Source organism: Micromys minutus, assembly GCF_963924665.1.
Source record: "Micromys minutus genome assembly, chromosome: 3".
NCBI classification, from domain to species: Eukaryota; Metazoa; Chordata; class Mammalia; order Rodentia; family Muridae; genus Micromys; species Micromys minutus.
Window position 1 is genome coordinate 49,388,968 of NC_137972.1, and position 10,002 is coordinate 49,398,969.

At 40.4% G+C, this 10,002-nt stretch overlaps 1 protein-coding gene across 1 annotated transcript in view; it reads right to left on the minus strand.

The window, feature by feature from the left end:
- Nucleotides 1-1,109, minus strand: part of TAFA1 (TAFA chemokine like family member 1) — a gene marked incomplete at both ends in the record, with an annotated part of 484,019 nt that extends 482,910 nt beyond the window's left edge. The window contains one exon of the mRNA XM_080914779.1: nt 992-1,109. Within this exon, the coding sequence (XP_080770905.1) occupies nt 992-1,109 (118 nt within the window). The remainder of the gene's footprint in view (nt 1-991) is intronic.
- Between the last annotated feature and the right edge of the window lie 8,893 nt (nt 1,110-10,002).

Below are 10,002 nucleotides of genomic sequence, written 5' to 3' on the forward strand. Positions count from 1 at the left end.
TGGAGGGAGGGGCGGCGGCACCCACCAACTGAGGAGCAGGAACTTGGGCTTGCAACCGGTCCCCGGAACGTTGGGCTTCACCTTCAGAGGGTACCAGCAAGGACTTTGAGGTAGGGGGTGCGACGAAAGGACACAAAGGCTAAACACAGCTATGCAGAAAACGGAAGGAAACCTTTCTGAGAACCAACCAGGAAGCTTATAAACAATTGAAACCCGGAGAGACTTTGTAATGAGAAAGCTGAAGAGGCAAAGAAAGAAAAATCCAGATTGGAGAGTGAGGGGAGGGAAGAGTTAGAAGCCGAGGAAAACAAACTGCACCAGGAACTAAAAGGAAAAATAAACCAATAAAGGAAAATTTCAAAAATCATGCCAGAGCGAACTTGTTCCTGAAACTGCCAACAGAGGGAGGAAAAAAGGGTGGGGGCACCGAACATACTGGAGAAACCAAAGGTAAAGGAAGGGAGAGAAGACAGGATGCAAATTAAACCAGACACGACATAGTAAGTCACAATTTCCTTTTCTTTTTCAATGACAACTTCTAAAGTTAGTCTGGTCATTAATTCATCTGTGGACTCTTAAGCCACATAGACTGAAATGACCGTATCTGCACTAGGTATGAACTCACCCCAGGGAATACACGCCTTCTCCCAATCCCCTAGTTTTGAAAGTTACCCCCACCTTTTGTGGAATATCTTGCTATTGTCCAAAAACAAATCATTTTCCTGAGCAAGGTGTGTAGAAGAGGGTGGGAGTGGTGGGGGTGCTCCTCTGGTGAAACCCACTTTTTCGGAGAAATTAACAGAAATATCCCCGAGGCGTTTTGGGTACACGTTCCTTCCCCCAGAGCATCCAGCCCACAACATGTCTTAGAATTCAAAGGCAAACTGCCCACACGATAGGATAGCAATTTCTGTCACATGCATTCAGCCATCTGTTGAAGAGACCATGGCGAGCCAGAGGAGCCTCAGGAGGAGCCAGCTCCCCCACTTACCTGGCCGGTGCAGGCGGTGCTGCTGGAAGGTGTGTTGGAGGGACCCATGGCAAAGCAGCATTGCGCAAGCAGTTATCCACAAGTACAGGACCCAGGACATTGGAGAGACCATTGTCATTCTCTAAAGAGAACATCAGACAAGAACAGGTTACCCCTGGCTTCAAGCCCCCAGAGCAGTGTGGTCCACTGGGGAGAGACAGGGAGACCTCAGATGTAGTGTTCTTTTGCTACTTGGCTGGCTAGAAGGACAGTTTCTGGAGAGGGCATGCTCAGGAGTAGGGTTGAACACCCTTTCCAGAAGCTTGGAAATCTGTCCCTTAAGTTCTGTAAAAAGCCAGTGGTTGCCCAAAACGCAAAAATAAAGTTTGTCACTATTAACTAGGCAGATGCAAACATTACATGCCCAGGAAGATATCCAGTTTTACTCAAAGGTCTGCGAACTAGTTTTCCCAGGCTTTCAGTAGCTGTAGACTTGCTCATTCTAACTTCATTGCAAGTCTGACATAAGCCTGGAAGAAAAGAGTGGGCTCTTTTTTTTTTAATTCTACAGTCATGAATTTTTAATCACAATGCTGTCTTCTAAACTAAGTAATCATTTCTCAGAGGCATGTTGTAATCTCCTGATAGAACGGATCTTTCTGACTAGACTTGAAATCAGAAGGCACCGTGGCTTCAGCCAGAATGAGTTTCAGAGGCAAGGTCTCTCTGCACCTTTCCTACAACAAGCCACAACTTACAGTGCTGCTTTGCCTCCTGAGATCCCATTGTGGTATTTGCCGGAGCACTGATGAATATGTATATACAGGTGGTGTGTGTATTTATATGGGTAAGCATATACCTTTTCTCAGGCACTGAAACTTTGACAGTCTTATCTGCACTCATGAGCATCTCAGGAGCTACAGAAGCTCAATGGCGCTACATATTGTCCAATTTCCCAAACAACACCTTATGCTGCATTTCATATTGCCAAATTAATCAAACTTGAAGCATTGTCCTTAGTCAGCCAGTAACAGGAAGCATCCCCTATATAAGAATTCACTTAGTGATGCGCTTTCTTCTCTGAGAGCTCAGAGAGGGGCTGTGCAATCAGGGTTGTTCACCTTCCCTCTGTCAAATGAGACCCTGCAAGAATTTCCACTATATACTAAAATCAGGCTCATGACCTCCCAGTATGCCTTCCTTATCTCCGGAAATTGGTACTCTTTCAAAAACCAGTGATATTCAACAAAAATAAACATTATGCACACATATATATCCATGTGCATAATTCTGGGTAATTTGCAGGTTTCAGAGAGATGAGATGTTTGAGAAAGGCTTTGAGGATAACAATACATAAATGTGACAACTGTAATTAAGTGCAAAGTGGGAAAACATTCTCTTCAGCAGCATGGAGCCATCCATGCCCTAGGCAGTGACTCAGATGGACCAGTGACTTTCTAATTAGTTTCTAGTTTGGTGGCCCACTGTTTACTTTTGTATACAGCATGCTTTGTCTCACTGTTTTCAGAACTAGCAGGATAGCATAGGTACTGTCATCAGCAGAGGTAAATAACAGCTCCCCTCCTGTGAATCCCCAAATGAATGCATTTTAGAACCTTTCAGAATAGCCTGCAAATTACAGAGAGACAAAACAGAGGTGACCCGGTATGCATTTGCTATTCATCCATCACTGCTAAAATGCACTGGAAATTTAACTCAGGGGAAAAAAATTCAAACCATCATCAAACTTAAGGATTCTTCAGAGACTCTCGTTCTCCTGCTCTTCTGACCCCCACACAGCTCAGCACCACAACATGCTGTGACTAGACAATTACAGGGTTTCACTCTTCTTTCCTTTCTTTCTTGTTTCCCCCCTACCCCCCTCCCCCAGTTAACTTTCTGTAATTCTCAGCATTACTTCCAAGCTCCTGTATATCTTCTTTTGGTTGCTTTCTGACAGAGCTCTGCTCTGTGGCTGTGCCCCCCCCCCCCAAATAATGCATCTAGTCTTGCATACTTCTCTGAATGTGTTGCAAATCTGCTTTCTGTATCTTAAGTCTTACAGAGGCTTCCTTACCTGAAGAATCCAGCCAGGAGCAGGGCACTCTCCTAGTGTTCATTGGAAATAGCTAACACTTTTTAAAATCCATCTGTGCCACAGTTCTGAGATTTTTCAAAGAGAACGCTTCCGGGTAATTCTTTATTAAGAATTGAAGAAGAAAAAAAAAGGGCAAGCTTCCCTCTTCCAGTCCCGTTTCCACAGTTGTGAAGACGCTGGGTTCGTTCACTGTATTGTCAGAAAAGGAACCAAGGTTTCAGGGGTGGAAACCTTGTCATGTTCACCTTTAAATCATCTCCTGGCGTCACCTCTGTTTGACGAGACCTTTGAAGTGATGGTGAGCTAATGTAGTTTCCTGATGAGAAGCAGTTTCTAGCCACGGACAGACCTTCCCTACTCCAGTACATTCAGGACAGACTTAGGCAGCGAAATGTAGGAGCAGGGCTGCTATACCTCCGTAAGTAGCGGGAGTCTGTTTCAATACACCCCTCCTCTCGAAAGTCTCACATGTCTTAAAGTGACATTACCCTTGATAAGGTAAATTCTAATGACTGCCCTTAACTCTCCCATGACTCAAGCAAAGCTTTAGCATGCTATTGCCTGATAGTATCTGGTAGAGGATTTTTGTTTGTGTGGTTTTGTTTTGTGTGTGTTTTGTTTTATTTTATGATACCATTCTCATGCCAGATGACGGGGAAGGGAAAGAAGAATAAAAGACAGGAAAGCATCATGCAACATATTGCTAGTGTTAAAAGCTTTTAGACTTTAAACAGTAAGTGGGAAAATGAAGCATGTACCAGGTCTAACCTCCGACTTCTTGCCGGCAAGCTAACCGAATATAGGCAGGCTTATCCTGAAATATTTTTCAGTTAGTTGTCAGCTATCTCTCAAAATATAGTCTATGTGGAATGTAACTGATGTTTGTGTTCCTAAGCAAAATAAAAATCTTTGTAGTTATTTAACATGTTTAATAAGTAGAAATATATCATTGCTGGCACCGGAGACCGAGTTATGATGAATAAATGTGTTCAAGGTTCTTTATAAAAAGTATTTTTTGCTCTCTTGAAATAGCATGCTGAGATGGAATGGGAAAACACTCAGAAGTTCAGCGCATCTCTAGTACTATGGTGTGAACCCTGGATTCCCTGGGAATATACTATGATTGTACTTAAACTTCAGAGTCGCATGGGAGATGACCTACTTTTCCTTTATAGGCTGCTCCGGTGATAATTCTCTGAAATGCTCATTCAATGGCTTCACAAGTGGCTTATGTCATACCTACTATGTGACAGATGCTGGGGATGAAGCAGAAAGCAAGACTGGTGTGATCCCCAATGCCAGAGGTCACTGCCTTAAGTCCTCTACATTATTTTCAGCCCTGAGATGGTTCTCACAATTTTCTTGCCTCGAAAACTTGAAAGTTTCTGAAAATTCTTTTGCCTTTTGTGGGCATTATAAAGAAAGTTGAATGCCGGGTGCATCTTTGAGAACAATCTTTTTTCCCATGCTATACAAAGTGAAAGAAGGAAACTGTTGGTCTTTCAATGATAACACCCCTCCCCTTTCTCCTTCCATTCCTCCCTCCCTCCTGTCTCCCTTTCTCCTTTCTTTCCTACCCCCTCAACAAACCAGATTTCAATACAACAATCAAGTTAATTAAGAATGACAGAGTTTTGCTTTGCATTTGTGTGTTTCTTTCTGTAGTTCATTGTTGCTGCCTTAATTAGTGGGTGTCTGTAGGACATTTATTTTCTTGCTGCAGAATCAAGACAAACAGTAGAAACAGCCACAGGACCAGGCGCCAGAGTTCATCACACCTTCCCCATGTGCTGGTACTGTTCTGAACTCTTTCTTATAAGACGTAATCTAAAGTGTTTTGCCAACTCAAGAGGACAGACATTGCCATCATCTTTATCCCACAAATGAGGAACCTGGAAGGAAGCTGAAAAAGTAAATCAAACTCTTTCAAGGTAACAGGCACAGAGTAGCAGAGCAGGGTCCCAATTCACACGCTCTGTACAAGAGCCTATCTCTTCAGTATTCCAATAAAGGACTTTAGGAAAAAATAATCTAAAAATCCGCCTTTATATTTTTACCTGTTTTACAGTAAGGCGGTTTCAAAATTTATTAGTCATTTTTCCTAGAGACATGGATTATTCTATACATTTGAAACATCCAGGTGTTCAAAACAGCCTTTGCTCCATGATTTCTCGGGCTTCGAACTTTGGTTTGAAAGTGAATTTACATTGAAAATAAATTCACATATGCTAATAAATGCTACCATTTTTGAAATACTATAATCTTATTTTCACTTCTAGGAATTAAACAAAGGACTAACCTGGTTCCTAAATTATCATTCAGTTTTAATGCAGTGGAAGGCTGGACTCCTGGGTCTTGTTCAAGGAACTACAGGAAAAAAATATATATATATATATAATATTTGCTATAACATTTTAAAAATGTATATAAAAGTAAAATAAATGAATTAAGATTGTCATCATTGTTCCATCTATTTCTTCCCAACAGATACTTTACCATCTATTACATCACAGCCAGTGATCACCTCCTTTATAACATACGCATGAGCAAACACAGAGACTGTGCGTGTCTGTATGTGCAAGTCAGTAGTCTAGGTATGTGTAGTGCCTTTGTGCACAAGGCCAGAAGATGTAAACTGTTCTGCTGTCATTCTTCAACCTCCACCTTATTCCCTTAAAAGAGTTTCTCAGAGAAGCTGCAGTTAGGCTGGTAGCCAGCTAGGCCCGGGTATCCTCCTCTTGCTGCCTGGCAACACAATGGACTATAGGTATAAATGGCTTTTGACACAGGTGATGGGAATTTGAACTCAAATCCTCACAGCAACTGCTTTTACTCATTAAGCCATCTCCCCAACTTTAAGAAACACAGAGATTCTTCTTAATGGAAGCCACTCCCTTGCCTTTCAGAGGAGTTGTGCCTTTACATCTTCTGACCCTTATAGAATAGAGAACAGATACCCATTTGGTTGGTTAGATTTTAAAGCTTTGGTCATTGTGTGCAGGTATATTGCAATGGGATTGGGGTTTTAATGTTTGGAGAAATACCATGCAGATTTCTCTTTGCCTCTGGAGCAAGGACTAGCTATATAGACTATCAGCCTAGATCAGATCACTGAGGGAGCACATAACAAAAGACCCTTCTTCTTCCCCTCCCAACCCAGATGGATACACAGATTGAATAGGAAGTAGTTGCCAAAGCAACTGAGACTTGTAACTTTATTATAGCATAAAATTGACAATCCTGATTGATAAAGACTTAAACCTGTATTACTCATTTCCTAATTAAATTGTTTTGTTCTATCCTAAGCTATCCCTGAGGAGACAGCAGTGTGCCATTCAAGCTCCTGTCTTCACAGAATCCACTGTAATAGGAATTTGCTGGTTATTGTTTTTCAATGCACTGACAACCACAAAGCACGAAGCATTGGGACTAGAGGCCCCGGGGGTGATGTATAGGTTGATCCCTCATGTGGCTGATGCTGATTGGCCAGTGTCATGTTAGCAGTGTTTGAAAGAAGGGGAAATACAAAGGACTACAAGCTTACCATTTTTAACACTCAATTTCATTCATTCAAAACACTCTAAGTATTGTAGAGTTTCAAATCATGTTCTGGGTCAAATTCCTAAAGATAAATATTTTAAATGCAGTACTGTATATGTACGTATACAGATACATATGTTTTACATAACCTATTCATTAGAATCCCTCCCATGGAAAATCACAAAGAAAGCCTTGCAGAGACATTGGAGGTAACATTAAAGCATCCAGAATATTCAAGGAGCCCAAAACATTCGGCAAACTGCCCTACGCTAGAAAAAGTAGGTATGCAGAAGGTCAAGGAGGAGAGGACAGATGCTGTAGCAGAGTGAGGCACAGAAGGGACATGTGAATGGAAAACATTCAGTTCAGTTGTACTAATGATTATGTTACATGAGCGTTTTGCCTGCATGAACATACATACATGCCTGGAACCCACACTGGCCAGACTGGAGACACAGATTTTGCATGCAGATAAGTGAGTTGTGTGAATTAAGATCAGGTCTTCTTCAAGATCAGCAGGTGGCCTTAGCCTCAGCTGTCTAGCAGTCTTGGTAGAGAACTACACCTAAAGTGAAGAAAAATACATTGTTCCAGATGAAACTATAGTTCTAAATGATGATGAATTTCTATAAAATGTCTCACACAGTGAGTGTGATTTAGAAAACTTACCCAGGGAACCCATCCAAGGAATGAAATTTGTGTAGGGACAGCAAGCACTGCCATGTATTTACTCAAAACCAAAAGTGTCCCCCTTATCCCAATCCACACTACCTTTTTATTCTGATCATTGGAAATGAAAGCTGTCCTCACTTCAGTTTAAGAACAAGCAAGTTAATAATTCAGCTAATTTTAACTCACAAATGTACAGAAGAACATGTGAGATGTGTAGAATTTTATGTCTGCATCTTTCTAAGTTGAAAAACAATGAAAGGAATGTAAATAGCTGACAACTAGAGTAAGAAGCACTTCAAACCTCAGCTGGACGTAAAGTTGCATTGCTTAGACACACATTAAATTATTTCTAGAGACAACACACTCAGCCTGAAAATCCACAGCTGGTTTGTTTGTTTGGTTTGGTTTTAATTTTGTTTCTTGTTTCTTCTTTCCTTATTTCATCACAATTAGTTACATAAAAGTTGAGAGGTAGACAAATGGGTCATTGAGAAAATTGGTACCCAAATGTTGTCAGTACCTCTAAGCTCTCATTCTGTTCTCATTCTGTTCCTTTCTGGCTTTCTCCTTTCTTCATTTCTTTCTTTCCTACTCCCCCTCTTTATTCTTGTTCTTCATTTGGGAGTCCCTACTAGTTAGTCTACAACAACCTCTTTAGATCTCCCTTATGAAAGCATTCTTGCTAAGTCATAATTCTACACTGTCTCTTTCCAGAAGCCCAATCTCATTAGACATTTGTGTTCTAACATTTTTTTTTCACAGAGTCCCAGTAATCTGTCTATGAGGGATTACATAAAATAAACATAGTAATTGTCCAGATTAGCTTTAAAAACTAAATATGATAATATTTGTCACATATTCTTTCTTATTCATTGTTATGGTTTTAATGTGTAAACTATCCTGCATGAGCTCACATGTTTGAAGACTTGATCTTCAATGGATGTCATTGTTTGTAAGAGTCATAAAACCCTTTGGGAGGTGTATCCCAGCTGAAGGAAGTGTGGGGAGGTTGCCTTGAATCTTTATATACTATCCCGTTTTCTGTTTACCCTTGCTTCCTGGGTAAAGTGTCATGTGACCACCCAACTTCCTGCCTATGCTGCTGTATGTTTTCTGCCACAATGGACTCTATCCCTTTGCATCTGTCAGCCAGAATAAATGCCTTTTCTCACCCACACATACTGTTTTCCAGGGACAGTGTCTTACTTCATAGTCCTGGCTAGCCTGAAACTCACTATGAAGACTAGGCTGAGCCTGAACTCACACTGATCCACCAGCCTGTTTCTGGGATTGATGTCATATGCCAATATACCTGGTTCCTTAAGTTGCTTTGGTCAGAGTATTCTATCATAACAACAGGAAAAGCAATGAGGACAATTCCTTCTCTACTATATATTGTCTTATATCAAACAATATTTAATAACAAAAATATTATGAACTAATTTAGGTTTAAAAAAAGGTAGAGTATGTGATTTGACGATGGTGATTCTTCTGTCAATGTATTTAGTGGGGAAAATGAGAGAAGCTTCCTATACTAGTCTAGGCCCTCACATGCAGTTTCATTTAATACAAAATTGTTAATAGGTAAATTTTTTTATTAAAGACACCCAATTTCAGAGAAACTGAATGATTAAAATAATGTTAAATCTCTGTCTAGTAGGGATGAAGAACTATGATTTAGATATAACACTGATTCTTTGAGCCCAGGTGCTAAGCAACCAAATTCTAGGCAAACAACATCAGCAGAAAACAATACATTTTAACTCATAATTATAATACCAGAAGCCTAGTCATAAAAGTGAAACAAGCCAGAGAGGAAAATATGACTTTTAAGACATAAAGCCACTCAAAGACAGCACTACCTTGACTCTAAGTAAACTTCACAGTGGCCACAAAGAAGGGAGCAATTGATTCTTTTAAAATCTAAAACAAACTGAGATTTAAAAACAACCTAAGAAATAAAAAAGTAAAATAAAATAAATGAAAACGGCAACAACAGAGAAATCTACAACTGCATAGGAATAACCAGGGCTGGAGAGATGGCCCAGCAGCTAAGAACACTGGCTGCTCTTGCAGAGACCCCAGGTTTTGTTCTCAGCATTCTCAAGGGGATTCCTGATGGTCTGCAACTCAAATTTTAGGAAGCACAACTTCCCTTCTAGCCCCTTCAGGCACCAGGCATGCATATGGTACACATGCATGCAAGCAGGCAAAATACTCAGATATCTGAAACAATAAACTAATTTTTAAAAGTTAAAAATCTTTCCATAATAACAAAACTATATCCGTGAAGCTAAATTACTTGTTATAAACATGGTGAGAGTTTACTATTTAGATCTGAATAGAGAAGGCAAAATTTTTGTAATTGTAAGAATAAGACAGAAGAAAGATTTTCCTGAGGCTGGAAAGGTAACCTTCATACAGGAGTCAGTCTCATTTGTCAACTCCAACAGCCTATCCTTGCAATTACTTTATCAAGTAGAACTCAGTGCTTTCTGCTTATCGGCTCTGTCTTGTAGGCAGAAGACAAAGAAAGAATGAGGTCGTTTCCTTTGTTCTTCAACTCCTGATTTCTTTATTGTCTTTTTAGGACACAGATAAAGCTTAAATTATAGCAGATGCTCACCCTTCTCTCTAAGCAACATAAGAAGTACACTGGTAAGCCAGAGACCAGGGGTCGCTTCATTACAGGGGTGTGAACGTGAGCTATAAGCACATAAGG